This window comes from Vulpes vulpes, chromosome 2 (genome assembly GCF_048418805.1).
Source record: "Vulpes vulpes isolate BD-2025 chromosome 2, VulVul3, whole genome shotgun sequence".
Taxonomy (NCBI): Eukaryota; Metazoa; Chordata; class Mammalia; order Carnivora; family Canidae; genus Vulpes; species Vulpes vulpes.
Window position 1 is genome coordinate 82156107 of NC_132781.1, and position 22604 is coordinate 82178710.

Consider the following 22604-nt stretch of genomic DNA (forward strand, 5'->3'; position numbering starts at 1 on the left):
TGGTTTAGACTCTACATTTCCTTCAAAATAAAATGGATTTGAATATATGTCCAAATTTTTTAAAAAATTCTCTTTTGTGTTTAATTTTTAAAATCTTTTCCATACAATATTTAACTTTCATAGCTTTGAAATGTATCTATTTCAAGATGTAGGATGAAAAACTGTTGCAAACATTTTCATTAGGAAGAATTTAAGATCAGGTTAAAATAATTTTTATAGTCTCAGCATTATATTTAGTGTTTATATGAGAAAGCCACCAAGTATAAAAAGTTGTAAAATTCACATTTTTAAGATAACCCCTAAAATATGCAGGAATTGTGAAGGAAGAGTTAATAAAACTGCAGTCCTCATTAATGTTTTAATTGCCATTTTATTCAAGAGTTCGTTAATGTTCTTTTCTCCAGTAGCACATTTTTATGAGGCCCAGATCGTTGTTATTACTGCTTCTTTTAGCATGTATTTTATACTAAAGTGTGGTATTTCTTCTTCAGGCATCAACACTAGCAATGACAGTGACAAAACCAACAACAATAAGATTACCTTTGTTGAACACTTGCTATATTTCAAATATTTTGCTTTGTTCTTTATATGCATCGTCTCATTTAATTATCAAATGAATCTATGTATTATTGTATGTATTTTTTCTATACAGGAGACACAGAGATAGAAACACGAGCACTAACATTTCCTGTTCCAGGTGACCTAACTCTCCTGGGCAGAGCTGGAATTTCTGTCCAGGCCTGTCTGACTTCAAAGTGATTGCTTTAGTGTTTCATGGTATCCTAGATTTGCTTGATATTTAAATATTTTTTAAAAATATTTTTATTATATAATATTATTCAGAACCTGGTATCATAAAAAGTTAATTTGATATGTCTCCCAAATAATCCTGGTAATAGTAACTTTTATAAATGGGCAAGATGGAGCACTCATCAGTTAAATAATCCATGAAATTTACTCAACACAGCCATCACAAAAATTATTAATTCCTTCTATGAGGATAGCTATATTGGTAGAATGAGTCAAATTTTGGACACGGTTGTTTTCAAACCCGACTTTTTAACTCCTGCATATTTTCTCTCCCAAACAGGATGCCTTCGCCACTGCTAGAAACCCAACCCATGCCTTTTTTAATTCATTCACAGCTCCTGAAAGCTTTTCTGCATTATCAAATTGTCTTGTTTGCTATTTGTTCTCATTATCACTAAAAGAAATAAATTATATGATATAATAATAGCAAACAGATACTGACAGCATTGTAAATGTTTTAGTGTAAAATAGAGAAATACAGGGCTTATTTTTATTTTAGAATTAGATGCATGGTTAAGAATATTTTGGTAGGCCGATTTTCTAAAGCTATAAAATATATTGCATATTGGAGGGTTTTTTTCTGCACGGTCTTTGGAATGTAAAATAATATGTTGTACGAAGTAAATTATAATCTAAAAATGCATTAGGATTGAACACCGCCTTGATTTCTGTAAACTAAGATTATTTTTATTGCCTATCAGTCTTTTAGAGTTCGCCTCAAGGGGACAAATTGATAATGCTCTTCAGTATTTTTTTTTCTCAAAAACTCATTTATTATTTTACTCAGATGTCCCCTGGACTCCATCCTGGATCCACTCTGATTCCAATGAATAGCATTTCTCTGCCACATGGAGAAGAGGATTATGGGTATCAGTGTTTGGAGGGCAAGGATTGCGCCAGCTTCTTCTGTTGCTTTGAAGACTGCAGAACAGGATCATGGAGGGAAGGGAGGATACACATCCGCATTGCTAAAATTGACTCCTATTCTCGAATATTTTTCCCAACAGCTTTTGCCCTGTTCAATCTGGTGTATTGGGTTGGCTATCTTTACTTGTAAGTTCTATGTGCCAGGCCAAAATTGTAAGAAGTTTAACTAAATCCAATATAATCTCTTGCACTTCAGTAACGTGAAGTTTAAATTCAAAATGCAGAGAAACCACTGGTTAAAATGTAAAACCACTGTAACTATTCTATGGCTTCATAGGTAAATAAAGCAGCAGCTTTCATGTTAATTTACTTACATGTATGTCAAAGGGGTTAGTTGCAAAATTCAACAGAGTAAAATAGTACATATATTTTTACTTGAATCTTATTTATTTTACTAGTATCCCATTGAGATTTTGAATTCATAAGTTCCGTGGTTCATATTTGAAAGATGGAATACCTTAATAACTTTAATAATATTTTATTTAGCTATAATATCATTGTTTGTAATGGTAGCCTAATCTCATGCCTAATGTTTATGTAGTAAGTTTTTGCTTAGAAAATATAATTATTTTGATTTTTTTTTTCTTACACTTCATCTGTATGCTCTGTTTGGAAGAGCTAGTTAAAACCATGAAGCCATGATTTCCTGGCATTTATATCCAGATGCTTTCACTCTCAAGAACAAATTAAATTACAAGAAAAGGCCAATTTTCACCTTATTAAAAGGCCAGTTTTTATCTGTATTTGAATCAACACTATTTCCTGACACCAATATTAAATAGAGCTGTAGTTACATTTAGTTTTGACGATTTACAAACTCGGATGGAAACCACCATAGTCATTTCTTTTAAATTCAAGGTGAAAATATAAAGTTACATTTAACCATTTTATTCTCTGCCTCACAGCATTTATGAAGTATGAAGAAGTTCACACTGAAATGTTTAGATCTACTAACACTGAAATTAAATACAGAAAGAATTGATTTTTTTATGTTCTACAAAAGTATTACGTTCCCTAAATTTTCAAAAACATTGAAGAACAACAGTGCTCGTATTTACTTATTGTGGATAAAGAATTATCTAGCAAATTGAGTAACAGTTCATATTAGGGATACGGTCTTAAATATGTACTACCAATAATTGCCAGACTAAAAATATCCTAGAAATATAGTTTTAGGTGCGTGTCATATATTATCTTTTCCGGCTCCTACATTTGGACTCTTGTCAGATTTACATCTTTGTTATAAATTGTTATGATGTTCTCTTTTACAAAAAATGAGAGCAAGCTCAAGAATCATGTTAAAAGTGGAATTCTGTTGGAGGCACCTCTAAGGAACATGATTGCTGGAGCCTTCTAAAGTCTTAGAGTTAGGAGCAGAGAAAGCCTCACTGTAGTATAAGGCCTGCTGGTTAACAGTTTCCCAAATGCTTCTTTCGTTAAGAGTAGAGTTAACTCCAGGCTTTAATCACTACATTCCTGTAAATAGTTTGGCATCTCCATTGTTTATAAGAACTCCACATTCATTCACTACCACCTAATTTTTTGGAAGATCCCCAAAGTGATCTTGGAGATAACCTTTAAAAACTGTTTTCATTGCCAGAGCAAGTATGAGGATACAGAGTTTTGTGATCAAAGCTTATATCCTAATGGTATGTGGAGGGAGCTAGCGCCTGTGCATTTGACACTAGTTTTTAACACAGTAATTCCCCCACATGGTTAGTGAATATATGAGTGGGGCTCTGGCATGGTTATAGTTATTGCTTTAGAATAACTAGGGTTTTTTTTTTAATCTAAGTACATTTCATCGTGTATTCCTCAGCTAAATCAGAATTTTTTTTTAATTTTGACTCTAAACCTCTGAAAAAAATGTAAGCATGAATTAAGTGATAATGCCCAAATATCCACCGACGCTACCTTTTTTGAATGGAGAGCCAAATTAAACTTTGGCCGTGTATATATTCACTTACAAATTATTCATGCATTCACTTTTTATAGCTGAGTTACTGATGGATATTCTTAATGTGAACACTCATTTATGGGTAAATGGAAAATGAAGTTCCATGAAGAATAAACACCACTAAAATGTATTATGGCTATTTCCATGTTCTAAGCTATAACCTGTCAATTTCATGAAGGCAATTTTAATTCTGGGATTCTTCAACTCTATCAGAGCATGACTGTATTTTAAAATACTTTAAAATGCTTAATATAAATAGCTTTGATTTTTCTCGTTGGTGTTCCATTAACTTGGCTTTAAATGTTGGCAATATTAACAAGTGGAAATAAAATTAATAAAAATATGAAAGACACTTTACTATATACACTCATTGTATAGATTATGGAAACAAGCACTTTGTTTTCAAAGCCAGTGGCATTTTGAGCAGTTTTGTTTAAATATGTAGCAAAAGAGAGGTGTACAAATCATAATATTTCTAAAAATGAGAACAAAAAGGTAAAGATGCAGTTAGATTCTGTTTACAAGAAAACAAGTCAAACTTATTTTCAAAGGAAATGCAGTCTAATTCCTGACCCCTTCTTCTTTCAAGAAGTTTTACCATCTTTAGAAACAATTTTCTGAGAAATCCTCCTCTTCTTGCAGAGTTACGTCTGAATTTATTGGGGTCACTGGAATTTGCACTTCCTAGCTGCTTTAAATGATTTTAACACTAACATAGATCAAAGAAGTGGATATAGAGGATAGAAAGGATAAATGGAGCAGAAGGATTTAGAATCATTTGGAAAACATTAATTTATATAAACCCACTCTCTGAATATGTGACAAGTTCTGACAAGGAAAATTGTGATTAGTACAATTTTATTCTCTTGAATTTACAATTGCATGATAATATTTTATTCTTGAATTGCATAGGAAAACTTACACTCACTTGAAATTAATTCCTGAAATGCCAAATAGTTTCTGGGGGGAAAAAAAGACAGGAGGGAAGAAAGAGGGAAGAAAGAAAGAAAGAAAAGAACTTAGACTCCCTGAGAATTTGGTAAGGAAAGGGCAAAATTTGTCAGTAAATCTAAAGTTTTAATGTCAATAGAAATCAGACAATTTATTTGATTTTTTTAAAGTTAAAGACATAGATTTCATTAAGGAGTTGTCAAAACGGATCATCTATAGGTCAAAACGCAGTAAATGTTTGTAATAATATAGACAATCACCAGGTTGTTTTTTCCTTTAGCATATTCCCATATCTGACATCAATATACAGTCATAGAATATGCTAGTTTTGCTTAAATAGCAAGGCCAATATTGAGGGCTGCATGCTTGCCAATGATCGAGCATCAAAAAGAATGATTTATAGTAGTCTCACATCAAGGGACCATAATTGTAAAATGTGAAATTGTATTCCAAGTTAATATGCTGTAACAAAATGCATCTTGTACTTTGTTTACACAAGAGGAGATTTAGATAGGATCACTTGCTCAAGTAAAATTTAGGTTAATAACCAATAAGTGAATAAGCACCTAATAAATGAATAAGTACATATGTAGGATTATCAAACTTCTATACCAGGGCCCATTTTCACTTGTAAAATTTCCTGTAGCAAGATACCAGATTCTCAATTATTTTTATTGATCTTACTTAGCACTGGAATTGAAGTGATTCAATGGAAGATTTAATGACTTAACATTTGTCCCACCACAAACATTTTTGAAAATCAGCTACTTTTTCTTTACACCATCAAATTCACTTTACTTCTCAGTGTCTTGCCGTATGAAGTCCAGACGTACTTGGTCTCATGTTTCTGTTGGTCATCATTGTTTTTCACTGTTACAAATCCCTTGACATGCCACTGTAAAGTCATAGAAACCATTACCAAATCATTGTCAAAAACATTCCAGATAGGGACGCCTGGGTGGCACAGTCGGTTTAAGCAACCTACTCTTGGTTTCAGCACAGGTTGGGATCTTGGAGTCATGTGATCAAGCCCTGCATGTGCATTCATGCTCAGGGTGGAGTCTGCTTGGAATTCTCTCTGTCTCCCTCTGCTTCTCTCTAAAAGTGGATAAAGAAATCTTAAAAAATAAAAGATTTCAAATGGAGTCTCCAAACACTATCAACCATACTGCTCTAGGAAAGATAAGGTCAGTTCCACCTTTTTTGTCTTTGCATTTTGGTAGTGACATGATCTAGTGCAAAATATTCATGCAGCACTTTCCATAGATAAGATACAAGAGGGAATATACAAAGATGAACTCTCAAGAAACGATAGTCTGAGCATCAGTTATACAATTTAAGGGAGGGAGGATAACTCTGGCAAAGGTTCTACAGCTGGGATCTCGAGAATTCAGTATATGTCGCTACGTGAGGTTAACTAGGGATCACACTTCCGGTTTAATAAACAGCTTGCATGAAGAAACAGAAGCATGGGCACAAATAAAAGTTCCATTTTATTTGAAAATTGAGATGCATATAGAGATAATTAAAGATGAGACAAAGATAGGTCCAGTCCTGTGGCAAAGAGGCAAGAATACAAACCTCAGGGGACTGGGTGATACTCTAAATCCATGGAGAGTTCACAAAGATACTTAAGTAGAAAAGAGCCATTATTGATACTGTGGAAAGTTCCTTGTATTGGTGTGTGCTGTTCAGAGTAAGAAAAGCCGAAGCCTGTTAGGAAGCAACTGTACAACAGGAGGTGAGGGAGGAGGAAGGTTAAACTGCAGTGATAGTTGAGTGGGGGAGAGCGAGAGCCAGCCACCTGAACTAGAAGGGAAAATGGAGATGAAGCTGAGATGGACAGACAGCATTAACGGAGTGACATGGTTGGTGTGCGCGGGGCACGAGGGCTCCTGTACTGAGTGGTACAGACGTGTGTGCAAATAGACTCTAACCCAGTGTAAGGAAGTTGTGGATGCATTACGGCCTGGCTTGCTGTTACTCTGAACATTTTAATCAAATGCTTATTTTTTTTTTTTTATGTTGATCTGTGTTTCTCCCACATTAGGGATAAGGGCAAAGAATAATCTCCTGAAATACAAATCATAAAGGATTCTGTCTAGATTATTAGTATTATTAATATTATTAGTATTTAAATCTATTTCCCATTGTAAGGGTTTTCTCTTCAAATATTTCTCTTTCTTTCTGAGGGAAAAACATGTATTTGAACAAAGAAAGGAGGTAAACCGGCAATATAAAGAGGCTGAGATGGGATGAGATAAATCCAAGGAGTTGTATTCTCACTTTCTGAAATATTTGTCTCAAAATAAATACGTAGATTTTTATTGTTGGACAATGAAATGTACGTGGGCCGTAAATAGTTGAACTCTGTGAATGGATAAGATAAGCCCATGATAACTGTAATGCAGTTGAGCACAAAGGAGTAAATAACAGACTTTAAAGACATGGACCTAAATGGAAATAGTTTGGGTCTCCATAAATCACTGTAATAACAGCTATTTGCATCCATTAAGTGTATCCGGTCATGTCGTATAATAAAGTTTCATGGCTTGTGATTGTGACGACGTCTGATGTCTGCTTCTGCCTTATTTTGGAGAGCATTTTGTGAGCCTGTGGCAAAAGTATTCAACTTTTCAAAGTGTTCTGTACTTTCATGATTCTGAGTGCAAAATAAAGTCAGTAACTTGTCATGAAAAAAGGGTATTACGTTCTCTTAAAATGTGTTTTTAAAAATCGTTTGTTGTTTTATGATATATAATCATGACTTTAGCACTGAAGTTAATTTCTGATCAATGTTGTCCCACATTTTTCCAAGTAAGAAAATAAACGTAAGGGTTTCTCTCTGATAGATCTGAAAATGAACTGAACCATAAAAAGGTAGGTAAGGATAGTTCATCATTATGCGTGACTTTCACTACAAAGACTATGAATTTCTGGATTATCCTAACGACCTGTGATTTCATCCTAATATGAAGCACCAGGTACCCTTTCCCAAGTGAGCCAATGAGAGCACTGGATATTTGCCTGGATTGGCACCCGGGCCGTTCCAAATACTCTGTGTTATGAAAAATATCTTAATTCATTTGAGGAAATAGTGATGGAAAATTAAAAGCCAGAAAAATCAGCAAAGAAGGCATTTTCTGCTTCACCCTTGCAGTTGTCAGTTCTCTGCCACCATGGCACGGTACTTTATTTATGGGTTTTCCTTCAGGTCCCATGCTGTTTCTATGAAATACTGAGGAAGATGGAGGAGGATTGAATGTTTACTGAGCACCTGCCATTGTCTGGGACTTCAAGCATCCTATGTTAAAAAGTAGTGCTCAGAGCCAAGAGCTCTATTTAACAGATAGGAAAACCAAGGCTCAGTATATTAGATTCATTTTCCAAGCTCATATGCCTGTTATCTGAAATTAAATTTAGAGACCTTTATCTTTCAATTACAGGGAACTATCCTCCTGACAAAATGATCACATCCTACCACTAGAACAGGTTTCCTTCACAGAACAGACATTGAGACCTAAAATACAACCAACTCAGTTCTGCTTAAAGCACAAAAATATTATTTGGTAAGAGCGTGATCTTCACCAGCTCATTCGTTTTTCCAAAGTGGACTTCAGTTCACCTGAGATGTTTTAAATAGATACCAAAAGCCTTCTGAAAAATTCTCCTGCTGTCCAATCAAATATAATAACAGACTGTTGTCTTTCTAGAAAAGGAATTGGCAAACTGTGGCTACAGCACCAGTGATTGGAACACAGCCATTCCCATTCAGGTATCTATTGTCTACAGTTTCTTTTGCACTCCAATCACGCCGTTGGGTAGATGCAATGGAAATTAAGTGGCCCAGAAAACCTAAATATGTTTCCCTGGTACTTTACAGAGAAGGTTTGCCAACCTGTATTTTGAAATAACTTTACTGTGGCATTTAAAAAGGTACCACATTTTTAAAAATTCATTTTCTTATTTTTTTTATTTTAATTTTTTAAGGGATTTTATTTATTTATTTGAGAGAGAGAGAGCAAGGGAGCATGGGGATAGAGGCACAGAGGGAGAAGGAGAAATAGACTCCCCTCTGAGTGGGGAGCTGGATATAGGGGCTCAATCCCAGGACCCTGAGGTCATGACCTCAGCCAAACATATATGCTTAACCTACTGAGCCACCCAGGTGTCTCTTTTTTATTTTGATTAAAAAAAAAAAAAAAACCCGATCTTAGTTAAAAAGAGTCTTATGTGAACTAATAAACTTAATTGCTCTCCACTGCATTTTATAGTTTCAGTTCCTCTTAAAGAGACATTAATCAAGGCTATGTTCTCTTGTTTAGAATTTGTAAAGAAAAATATATATTGTAAATCTGTTTTATAATAAAAATACATGCTTCTTCATAATTATTTCAATGTTATTTGAAGTAGACAAAGTAGATTAATCTAGAGAGAAGATTGCTGTTGCCACTAAAATTGACACAAGATGCTTTAAGTAAAAGAAAAGTGATAAATGCAAGTACTAATTTTAATATTTTCCCCTGGAGAGTTGCAACATGAAGTATGTTTCCTCATTAAAATTGTTTGTGTCAAAATAAAATCTTGCTTTTGACTTTTTTCACAGTACTAAAATCTAAGCAGCCCTTTCTGAATAATTTCACTGGAATAAATATTTAATTTACTGTGCACATTACTCATGTGCTTTCCCTCTGCATTTCAGGATGTGAACTTCAATTATTAAAATTTACATTTCAAATGGTCACCAAAAGTAGTTCGTTAAAAATTGCACACTCCGAGTCAGAGGAAAGCTTCTTGTAGGACAATACTATATAAGAAGTAACTTTAGTAATGACATACTCAACATTTAGCATAAATCAAATTTCTGATTATTGATTCAATATTGATACTACTAAAATGTTCTATATTCAAACTAAGATTTAGATTTTTATTTTTTTATTTTTTTTAAAGATTTTATTTATTTATTCATGAGAGACAATGAGAGAGAGAGAGAGAGACACAGGCAGAGGGAGAAGCAGGCTCCATGCAAGGAGCCCGACGTGGGACTTGATCCCGGATCCCCAGGATCACGCCCTGAGCCGAAGGCAGACACTCAACCGCTGAGCCACCCAGGTGTCCCAAGATTTAGATTTTTAATTATTTTTAGCTTCTAATCTTCAAATTATTGTGCTAATATTTCAATTCTTCTTCCCGACTTGTCTTTTTAAAAGATTACACACTTAATAAATTTTTGGAAACCTCACTTTGCATTAATATAAATAATTAATATTAGCATATTGTTTCACTACACAAGTATCTTTGTATTAACCGTCTCAGCTGGCCATTAGCAAAGTCTTTGGGAAATAAGGGAGCAATAGCAAGCGCTCCATTTGGCAAACAAGACAACAGTGAACCAGACAGTGTGGGAGACCATAGTGAACATCACACATCAAGCTCAAGTCTTCTTATGAATTCTGTGTTTTTAATATAAACTCTGGATTTTAAGGCACGTTATAAATCTATTCAAATCCTTTGTACAGTATGCAAAATCCCTCCCACCTTCCCTACCTCTGTCTCCCTTTTTTAAGAAAATATAGTTTCACCTCAATGTTTTTGATGTGTTTTTTAGTCATGGTCCGAGAAAAAGAATGATTGGCTATTTGAATTGTGTAATTTGAGAACACAAATTCTGAAATTGTGTTGAGAAGGGTTCAACAAAAGGACACTGAAAGTATGGATATGAGTTAGAAAAGCCCCCAAAGCAACTTCTAGAATCCTGAAACTAATTACGGAAGGAGTAGCGGATGCTCAGGGACCCAGGGGAAGAGAATAGGCAGGAAGCTAGAAAGAAAGAGCTGGAGGTTAAAGGACATTTGACTGGCACTGTGACCTTCAGCTGAAGGACACTGGCAACTCCTGGCAACTCTGCTGGAGGAAGCCTGTAGAATAAATACCCCACTGACATCTCTTCCCTTCTTCCCTCTGATTTTCTGCTAGTGCTCATCATTTGCAACCCCTACTGAAAGCCAGAGGTCAGGGGGGACTTTGATCTAATCCTTGCGGCCAGTTTTCTGGGACACAGAACGAGGGCAGAAGGCTAGAGGGATTTGGAGGGGAAATGGAACATACCCAGGATAAAGTTTGAGGACTGTACTGGGAGATCCAGAATTAATTATAATTAATGCACCTTATGGTCATATTTATTTTCTCTCTACCTGGAAAATAAGAGTTAGAAGCAACCCAGGCCATTCTGAGGTCTTTACTTCCCACTGCAGGATCAATAGCCAAGACTGGGCCAAGACGCCTTGGCAAGCTTGACTCATGCATCAAGGAAGCTTCTCTGTCTCTCCAGCTCCATTTTTTCCGATATTGGCAGGTAGAAGTTTTGGCACATTGGTGCAGTAAATTTCTAAGTATATATTTGCCTAAGAGCCAAGGACTACTTTGCTAGTTTAAAAAAAATGACGTTTCTTGCCAAAGTTTCTGTTAATATTAGTGATTTTCTTTTTCTTTATCTTCATCGTACAATTTTTTTTCTTGACGGTTTGAATAAAGGAAGAGAAGCTGGACCAAGAAAAACAAGGTCAGAATCTACTTAGCTCTTCCTTTCTTGCTAACATTACAATGAATATGACATACTTTCTGAGTTAGATAATTGTTATAAAGCAGAATAAAATAGTGAACACCGAGCATTTACCATGCGTCCAGAATTATTTACAAAAATTCAACCGTGAATGAGGGTGCAACTTTAAAATGTATCAATAGTATTTCTTGGCATCGGAATTGAGCATTTATGATTCAACATGAATACATCATAGTTCAATTCTAATTTAACTGCCTTTGACAAATAATTAATATAGGAGATTGCAGGTGACACACTGAATAACTATGGTGGGACCAAGAACCATGTTTTTCTATGAGCACTTGTGGACAGAATGGCTTCTGAGAATGAAATACGAGTGGGTGATGATAACAAGATATATAACAATAAGAAAAGTAATTAGAGCCAGCACATACTACTCACTTGATATGGTCCTGAGAGCTTTATTCAGAATAACTAGTGTAATTGGGGCACCTGTGGGGGGTTTCAGTGTTTGAATGTCTGCTTTTGGCACAGGTCATGATCTGGGGGTCCTGGGATCGAATCCCACATTGGGCTCCCTTCATGGAGCCTGCTTCTCCCTCTACCTGTGTCTCTGCCTCCCTCTGTGTGTCTCTCATGAATAAATAAATAAAATCTTAAAAAAAATAACTAGTCTAATACTTACAATATCCTATGAAGTAGCCAGTATTATTTTCTCCAATTTATATTAAGGGAAGCTGAGGCACAGGGTAGTTGAGATACTTGCCCAAGAACACAGAGCAAATGAATGGTACAACTAGGATTAAACCCAGGCATGCCAGCCTGGAGCCTGTCCTCTACATCACACTACAAAACTTCCTCTCTGGGCATCTCGGCTCCACACACCCAGCCTAAATCCTCAAGTATTAATATCAATGGATTTCTTCTGTAGTAACTGATGTTGAAGGATAGGATCAGCAGGACACACATGTCTGGGATAGGATTAAAAGCAGAAGATTTCATTAAGGGTCTAACAATATGAAGAAACAAGATTACTTGCATAGGTCTATATAACTGGAGTCAAAGGCCACAGGTTAATTGTTCTAAAGTAAAACTACAAAGATGTAGGGGTAGATAAAAAGAGCAATCTCAAATGAAATTTACAGATTTAAGGTCTTGAATTATTTTATTAATTAAAATTACTTCTATAATGATCCAGCAGCACTATCTATATCCAAAAGAATTGAAAGCAGGATCTTGAATGGATTATTTGCACACTCGTGTTCAATGCAGCATTATTCACAATAGCTAAAAAGTGGAAGTAACCCAATGATCACGGATAGATAATTGGATTAAAAAAATGTAGTAGGGATGCCTGGGTGGCTCAGGGTTGAGCATCTGCCTTTGGCCCAGGGCATGATCCCGGGGTCCCGGGATCGAGTCCCACATCAGGCTCCCTGCATGGAGCCTGCTTCTCCCTCTGCCTGTGTCTCTGCCTCTCTCACATGTCTTACATAAATAAATAAATTCTTGAATGAAAGAAAGGAGGAAAGAAGAAAGAAAGAAAGAAAGAAAGAAAGAAAGAAAGAAAGAGAAAAAAAGAAAGAAGGAAAAAAGAAAGAAAGAAAGAAAGAAAGAAAGAAAGAAAGAAAGAAAGAAAGAAAAAAAAAGAAAGGAAGGAAGGAAGGAAGGAAGGAAGGAAGGAAGGAAGGAAGGAAGGAAGGAAGAAAATGTAGTATATACATACAATGGAATATTATTCCGCTTTTAAAAAGAAGTAAATTATGTGACATGCTGCATTGTAGATGGAACTTGAGGACAATGCTAAGTGAAATAAACCAGTCACTAGAAGATTAAACTGTAGATTCCATTAATTTTTAAAAGATTTCATTTATTTATCTATTTCTTTCTTTCTTTCTTTCTTTCTTTCTTTCTTTCTTTCTTTCTTTCTTTCTTTCTTTCTTTGAGACACAGAGAAAGAGAGAGAGGCAGAGACACAGGCAGAGGGAGAAGCAGGCTCCATGCAGGGAGCCGGACATGGGACTCGATCCTGGGACTCCAGGATCACACCCTGGGTTGAAGGCAGACGCCCAACCACTGAGCCACCCAGATGTCCTTGTAGATTCCATTGAGATGATCAAATTCACAATAAACAGAAAATTGAATGGTAGGTGTCATGGGATGGGGGAATTGGGGAGCTGTTCAATGGGTAGAGAGTTTCAGGTTTGCAACCTGGAAAAGTTCCAGACATCTATTGCAAAATAATTCTAAATATAATGAACACAACTGAACTTTTCACTTAAAATGCTTAAACAGGGACACCTGGATGGCTAGGTTAAGTGTCTGTTGACGGCCCAGGTCATGATCCCAGGGTCCAGCTCCACGTGGGGCTCCCTGCTTGGCATGGAGCCTGGTTTGCCCTCTCCCTCTGCCCCTCCCCCTTGGGCTCTCTTGCTTTCTCTTTCTCTGTCAAATAAATAAATAAAATATTTTTTAAAATGCTTAAACTGATAAATTTTATATTCTGTGTTTTTTTTTACCGCAATTAAATATATAGCTACAGTAGATAGGTAGATGATAGATTGGTAGATGATAAATTATTTCTCAAATCTTCAAACTAAATGGGTGGCATCTGAAAGAACCATTATATTTAGGAAAATTGCAACCGTTGTTGTGTTGCAACAATAAACGCGAAATGGCTTTGAAAGTATGTAGAATTGGAGCCAAATCTTCGCCCTCCCGTATGTTTGTGTGATCGAGGACATATTTCTTAAACTTGTAAATCTTACCGTCTTGTTTTAACTGATTGCATAAAGATAACTTTTATAGAAACTTTTGGCATGTTTCAGATGATCCAAAATTATTAACATCTGCTCTGATGACTATTTGAGGGTGAAGAGTTATGAAAGGGAGATTGATTTCTTGAAATAGTGACTTTCTGATCCAGGGTGGTGATAGGAAGCAGGGTTGTACAGCAGTTGAAAATGTGACTTGGAATTTAGATGCCCTGTTTGTAACCCAGCTCTGTTAGTTACTGGGTTACTGGCCCCAGTGGCAAAAAGAAGAAAATAAGTATTTGTCTCTTCATACTTTTTTTTATGATTTAAAGGTGACTGTGTGACCCAATTCCCATTAATTAGATGTAAGAAAGTACCTGAGTCAGTCTTCCAGCAAACTTTCCTTTTTGTTAAGAATTATATGAGGCTGGCGTGTACATTCAGTCCTGAGGTCTGTTGGCTTTTGGCCTTTCCCTTCTGCCTCCCTCGAATTTAGACACAAGACCAAGAGGTGTCCAAGCTGACGTATAGAAAGAACTGGGATAAGACCACTGCTGAGTTGCCAAGTAAGCCTTACGCTGCTTGTCCCAGGATTTCTTGTCTTTATGAGTTAAAAAATAGGCCTCCACTTTTAAAGACACTGTACAGGCATGTTGCAAGCATTAAAAAGAAGCAAAGCACTTAACACAGGGACTTGCCTGCAGCAAGTTATTATTGACAGACGTGTGCTGGATTGAATATGCATCTCATGTCCCTTCTGTTTCATATTCTATGCCGCAAAATATATTCCAGAAGAATGCATGAGTATCAATCTCCCTGGAAGCCATAATTCAATATTTTTATCACTTTCTTAACTTCTGCCAATGAATACATAATTATAAAAGGCCAATTGTATCGTGGGTTTCTACGGTTTTCTACAGGGATGGTGTCCAATACATCCTGACTGATTAGCTGAATGGTAAGGAAGGTAGACGTTCAAGAATGCCTGTGAATATATTGTAAGAACTTTCAAAGGGTTTGCAAAAAAAATCGTTTTTGGTTAGGATTTCGCTGTTGCATTACAAAAAAAAAAAAAAAAAAAACTGGATGTGCATCTGGTTTAGACTGTTTTGATGAGCTTAAAATATCTTGGGGGGAGTAGCTGTGTATACCATATGCTGAAGCCTTACTTCATTGATTAGTTTATTGAGCCGTGCTGACTTCCTAGTATAAAGCTGATTCATTTTGTGATTCATCATAGGAAAGCTAATAAGTTGAAATGCTTCTTTGACTATTCTGAAAAAATGTGTTTCCTAATGGTCTTTAAATGGGGTGGTTTTCAACCATGACCTGCTTTCCTTAAACTATCAGGATGAAAATTAAAATAACATTTAAACTAAGATGGAACATGCAATGAAGTAATGTTGTAGCTGGCTCTTTGCAAGTACTATATAAAGCAAATTATACTTCCAGAGTTCCATTATTTACCGTATCAGTTGCGCAGTAGATTGTGTTTTCCGGAAATAGTTGCGACGTTGCCCAATGCTCATGTTCTTTTTACAATGTGATTCTGACCTTCCTCCAATTAACAGGTAGGACTTATGTTATCTCTTTATAATTTGGAGAGGTTTGTAACTCTAGTGGAAGTAATGATACAAGCATTTCAATGTTATAGATCATTTAAAAAAAACCCTTTTACCCAGCTCTCTTGGGATACTTGGTCCTACAAGGTAGCTAGTATGCTGTGAGGAAGCCTAAAATAACCCACACAGGGAAATCACAGGGAAAGATGATATATAGGTATTCTTAGCCATTAGACCAACAAAGGTCCCAGCTGATGGTTTGATAAAACTGCTCAGTGTGTCAGTGAAGATGTCCCCAGATGAATTCCTGTCCTCAGGCATTGAATCGCCTCTAGTCATTTAATCTTCTTGCCTGAGGCCCCAGACCTGGTGGAGTCAAGATAAATCATCCCATTGTGCCATATCTGAATTCTTAATCTACAAAAACAGAGGATATTAACAGGAGTGTTTCATGCAGTAGGTTTTGAGGTATTTTAGGCAGTAATAGTAGCTACTGCAGCGTTTCTTCTTAGAAATGAGATGGAACCTAGGATTCTTTAGTGATAGTAACGCTGTCACCTATATATTTATTCTATATCATCTCGTTGATTCTGTATAAATGTGAGCCTCATGAATGCAGGGATATATATTTATCTCTTAATTCAAATGCCTTCTAGGCCAGGTGGATTATCATAGACAATTTCTGAAGCAGCCTACCAAGACTGGTGTTGGTAGATAGAATAGCAAACTGGAAAGCATATGTCCTAAGTAAGGTGTTTAAATGACATTTGTCATTTATATTCTGGGAAAACACGTACCTACTACATACTGCACATTACATACCTATTGTTTCTACCTTCACGATTTATTTCTCTCTTGCTCCACCGTGAGCTCATAAACATGATCTTCATTATACCTCCTGAACTCGTAAATTGGCTCCATACTCTTATTTCCCCTTCCCCTTCCACGCTTATTCATTGTAATCTAATCTCCATACAGTTTGAGGTTGGTTGGTTGGTTGGTTGGTTTGTTAATTCAAATTCATTCAGTTACTCATTTACCAGAAAGCCCTATAACATTCGGCCTTGCCAAGATCTACAAGATTGTCTAGTATCATTTCAAAGATCTTGGGGTGTTAATAACCAAGAACTTTGGCATATTTTATTATTTCTGCTGAGACTATTCTTTACCATACAATTTGCTTTGTTGGCCCTTTCTTATATTTTACATCTAAGCCTAACTGTAATCTAAAGAAGGCATCCTCTGACTACTCTATAAATGTGGCACCCCACAATTATTCTCTGTTTTCTGTATCTGACTGATATGACTCCCATTTACTCACTTTAAAGCACTTATTATAAGCACCTTATTATAAGCAGTAACTTTTATAAATATGTACACAAATATTGATGTATTGATTAATTAATTATCTATTTTCTATGTCGTAAACTTTCGAAAGTCAGGGGCCAAAACAGTTGCCACGTAAGAAGAAATGAAGAACTATTATTTGAAAAAAGATATTGAAATAATGTTTCAAAGACAGGAGGAAAAACTATAATTATACCCTAATTGTAATACAACAAGTATGTGAAAATTTTATTTAAAAAAATATAGAATGCAAGACATATTCAATCAAGCAAATGGATAGTATTTAATGCTATCATCAAGTAGAAAAAAAGAAAATAGAAATTCAAATAATATAACAAATGCAAGAAAAACAAAGAAAAGAGGAGAATAACAGACAAAATTATGAATTGATAAACATGACCCAAATTGAATGGATTAACACATGCAGGCAATTAAAAAGTAAAGAAGGAAAATCACTGATAAATGAGAATAAAAAAAGATGAATCATGTAATCAATGGTGGAAATGTAAGCAAGATAAAACATCAGAGAGAGAAAGGCTTGTGACATCTTAGAATACTTTGTATAATTACAGAATAGAAACAAGGCAACAAGAACTCCCCAAGATTGGCATAGAGGTATTATCACAATAACAAGGAGGAAAGGCCAGAGAAGTATCACAAGGAATTATTTTACATTTCATGGAATACACTAGAAATAAATTTTTTTAATTTCCCAATTTGACTTTTCTGCAAAATTTATTTAAAATCTGGAAAAAAAGAAGAGGCTCTAAGAAAACTATAGTCCTGTTGCATAGGTATCGATAATACATTTTATATAAAATACTAGCAAATGAAATTCAGCAACCATAATTCCATCATGGACAGAATATTACTGGATACATATCACCAAGATAGTCTGAAGTGATAATCTAAGAAAGTTGTGGTCACCAATACAGAAATACTAGAAGACATAGATTAAATATATTATGATACATTTTTTATATATTCTTATTATATATATGTGTGCACATGTTATATACATATATTAAATTTCATTTGATTTCTACAGTTTCCCTATGTTATTTTTAAAGTGAGGTTGTGAAGAAACACCTGGATGGGACAATCGGGTAAGCATCCAACTCTTGATTTCAGCTCAGGTCATGATCTCAAGGGTTCTGAGATCGAGCCCTGCATCAGGCTCCTCCCTTAGCAGGGAGTTTGTGGGAGATTCTTTCTCTCCTTCTCTCATATGTAAGTAAATAAATAAATAAAATCTCTAAAAAGTAATAATAAATAAATAAAATCTCTAAAAAGTAAATAAATAAAATCTCTAAAAAAATAAAGAAAATGAGATGAAGGTTTTGACACTAGAATTATTATCTGTTCAGGTCATGTTGTTGGTAAATGGCAGAGTAAGACTTGAAGTTAGTTTAGCCTAATTACAGTGTGGGTTTCCTTCTTTCACAGTTTGATATAGAGAAAAACAAAAGAAGTATGGTTACATCTATAGAAAGCAAAATCAGTTAACAATCAAGGCACAGAAACATTAGGAATGGTGGCTCTCAATGTGAAATATTAATAAACATCATGTATTATTTTGCCAAATGATATTGTTTTACAACAATATTTTGTTTCCAAGCTACTGAAATACCACAAATACAAACCTATTCTCATTTCAAAAATACATGAATAGGTAATAAAAGTAAAGTGAAAGTAATAAAGTGAAGCCAAATTGCCCTCAGGATTGATGAGAGCACCTATTAATGAAATAAGACTTTTAAGAGCTACAAAAATACGAAGTAAAAAACTTAAACTTTTCTGGTAAATTACCAAAAAATGGAAATAATCAGCCTATTTGTGATAATCACAAAGCGCTCGAGGGATCTTTGTTATTGTTTTAATGCCTATTCAAATTGATTGGAATCTAAATATGATTTCTTTCACAATGGCTTTCAGTGGTCACAAACTACATCAAAAAAACAAACAAAAACCCTGGATTCAGCTTTCTTCTTCTGCTTTCAACAACTTTTCCATGAATCACTTCTAATTTTCAATTCTACTAAATATAGAAAGTCTTCACTAAATATTCAACATTGAATTTCGATGGACATTTACCCAAGAGTATATAGACAACTTCCAGGTTTGAAAATGTTTTCTCTTATGTTTGTTCGTTGGATGGAACTCTGACTATATTTCTAATGATAGTCATTTGACATGTATTACACCTAGGGTTTTCATATACACTGGGCAAAAATGTGCAATTAGAGTCAAACAGACCACTATCTTTCTACAATTATCCAATCACATTAAATAAGCCACTTGAGTGTTCCCTTTAGCAGTTTCAGAACAATTAGATACAGTCCAAGTGTTTTGAATCTCATCTTGAACATCTGAATCAAAAGTCCTTCCAATATATGAAAAACCATCTGTTACTCATTTCTTCCAGACACAGCATGGTATCTATTAATCTTGAAAATTAGTGTAGAAACACTTAGAGTCATAAGACCTAACATTAGAACTTAAGAACTATCAAGCAATTTCAAATACAGTTGTTATTGAGGATAACGAGACAACCTCATCTCATCAGACAGTCCATAATTTTTATTCCTATTACTGGTTCCAAACTACAGGAATATTTTATCTTAATGTGACCTTTTTGAAATAATGTGTGTGCCACGGTAGGGTGGCGCATGCAAATGTATGGTGGGATGGTTGGGTTCTCCAAGAAGGAGAAAGCCCTGATGGTGTAAAGTCTGCGAGAGATTTATTTGGGGGTGTTGCCAGAGGAATTATCATTACCATCTCTACCTGGCATGATTTTTTTAAAATGTGACTTGAATGTAATGTAGTTAAATGGCATATTTCTATATCTAAATTATCAGGTTGTTTTTTTAAGATAACAACTTTTTAATGTGTAAATGATACCTACAACACCTTCTTGAGTAAATGCATCTCATCCCTAGGCAGTGTTTTATGCTGTTCCTTTCAATTCAACAACAGAGAAGAGATCTTATCTCTGGAAGTCCTCTGTTAAACACTCAAATACCTCTTCAAAATGGTGGAAGGTTTTCAGGGACTCGTCACTACCTCCCTTCCACTGGCATGGATATGTCTATCTGAACTGTAATACCTACTTGCTTTTCACATGATGCACTGTTTATAAGGCACCTTACAGGGAACTTTATTTCATTGGATCTTCAAATGTTAAGAGTAGTTAAAGACTATTACTAGCCCTACTGCACAGTTAAGAAAACAAGAGCTAGTTATTTCTGAAAGTTAGAGAAGTAGTCACTAAGGCCAAAGATTGGAGCCCATTTTAAGGCTTATTCCATAATTCTTTCTGTTGTAACACCATTCCCTTCTGATTAGTGACCCTGTACTTTGGCCAGCCCAGATAATCTAGCCCCATGGGATGCGAGAAAGGAGACAGAGGGTCCTGTCTGGAAGAAGGGACTGGGCCCCCAAGAGTAAATATTCTTTGAATAAAGGACCATCTGAGATCATTCTGCCTGCTGCGCAGCAAAGAAGCAAAATGGAGAAGAGCTGAAGGCATTGAGAAGTGGAAAAGGAAGACTGCAAACTTCCCCAGGTGCAGTCCACCTACTGCCACAGAGAAGATCCAATACATTTCACCACGAAATCCTACAAACCTAATATTGTAATAAAAATACTGCACGGTTGAGTAGTCACAATACATGTCATTTTAAACTATACCAACTAATTTGATCCCTGAAATAAAGTAATGTTTTGACATTTAATTTTAGAACTAAGAAAATTGGAATTCAGAGAGGTTTGGTGACTTTGATAGAACTCCTCAGCTAGCAAGTTCCAGAGTTGAAAACAGAAGCAGCTTTTTGCACCATCCCCATTTAGTTTTCTCTATATATATTTCAGTGAACTGTGCTTGTCATGTGAAAGACATTTTGGTCCTTTGAGTCCTAATGACAACAATAAAAATAGATTTAAGAATAATATTTAAATAATATTATAATTCCTATGAAACATGAAGTACTGAGTAAAAGCTAAGTAATATTAATAGACACCTTTCACTTTTCATAGTGATAGATAAGTAATCTTTTGCCACATATCTAGAATCAAAATGGAATTGGCTTTGACTGAATTTTAGCATTTTGTCTTTTTAAGAGAGCCTTAGAAGATATGTTCCATTATGACAGATTTTCATGTAGATTAAATCTTGCCTATCAATTATAGTACTAAACAAGAAATAAAAATAAGTTTGAGAAAATTGATTAATTATAGTTGCACTCAAGTAGTTCGTATAAAACCAAGTTGGTGGGTTCCCATTAATTCACTGGAGGTGTGACTCACACAGCTGCTGAAAGAGCATAGTGAGTAAAATATGATTTCTTTATTAATTTTTTTGTCAAGGCATTAGTGGGAACATGAAAGGCCATAGTAGTATTTGCCTACAAAAACAACACTTAATAGGATTTCTGGAATAATTTCCTGAACATCAAGAAATGTTGAAATCATAATACATCTCAAAGGTAGAAAAATAGTGTGATATAAATTTAATCTACACAATGTTAGTAAAATATATTGAATTTGTTCTGATAAAATAATGTAAACAGATGATTGACACTCTCAAGAGCTCAGCTGAACTGAGAAAGAGAATAGAGCCACCAGTGCTGGAGAAGTCCTTTCAAGCAACAAACCAAAACAAAACAAAACAAAACAAAACAAAACAGAGATGTTAAGCCTTTAATTACTTATTGCTATAATTTAAACAAGTGTCTGAAACTGGAAAAAGTGTTACCCCCCATTGCATTTCCGCACTCCAAACAGCACACCAGTCCAGTGTGAGGTGAATGGACAAACACATAAGGATTGGGTTGGCTCACTGTTGAGGAAGCCCTGAACAAAAGACATGGGCAGTTTTATGGACTTTGGGGCTGGGAGGAAACCGAAGAGAGAGATTAGAAGTGGAAAAGTAGTGGGTTGGCCTGAGTAAAAGTGCTACTAGGTTTTCTTCCTCCTTCCCCTATAAGGAAGCCTCAGCAGAGGCACTGGAGGGCCTCTGCCCAAGACCTCAAGATATAGACAAGGAAAGAAGGTCCTAGAGATAGGCATGCAAATATGAGATGAGCATGACCAGCCAGTGGGCCCTGAACTCTTGACTTCAACTCCCCCCCAGAAGCTGCGATGTGGTGGCTGTGCCCCAAATCTGGTATAGGGACAGCAGTTTTCCACATAAGGCCTGCCACAAAAAGCCTTTGAAATTGCCTGTAGTTGGGCCTGGAAACATTACACATAGGTTTGGACACAGAAGCCAGACTCCTCACCCATATTTCTCTCTTTCTCTCTATGGAGGCAAGATATATTCCATTTCTTTCTAATTCTAAAATAAAATAAAATAAAATAAAATAAAATAAAATAAAATAAAATAAAATAAAATAAAATAAAATAAAATATAAAATAAATGACAATTCATAATGAGTGCAAACAACAAATGATTCTTTTATTTTTAAGACATATCTTTATTTTTCAATTGTTGCAAGTATGCGGCTTGGTAGATCTGATGAAGGGACTTTAATCTTGTGTTCTGTTTTTAGAGTATAGGAATTTGTACTTAGATCTTATTTTCCTTACTACGTCACTCACTTCCTGAGGGATTTCATACAGGAAACACTGCTTAAACGCTGATGGCTCCCCAGTTCATATCTCATCCTTGAACTCTGTACTCAGCTATCAAATTATCATCTTTCAAGCTTGGCTCTCCAACAGACCTCATA

General features: G+C 35.4%; 1 protein-coding gene across 2 annotated transcripts in view; it reads left to right on the top strand.

Moving 5' to 3' along the window:
• The window catches only part of GABRG1 (gamma-aminobutyric acid type A receptor subunit gamma1), a 79690-nt gene extending 72344 nt beyond the window's left edge, over positions 1-7346 (top strand). For both annotated transcript variants that reach the window (XM_072749091.1, XM_026016496.2), the window contains exon 9: positions 1598-7346. In XM_072749091.1, the coding sequence (XP_072605192.1) occupies positions 1598-1867 (270 nt within the window). In that variant the 3' untranslated portion in view covers positions 1868-7346. The remainder of the gene's footprint in view (positions 1-1597) is intronic.
• The last annotated feature ends 15258 nt before the right edge of the window (positions 7347-22604 follow it).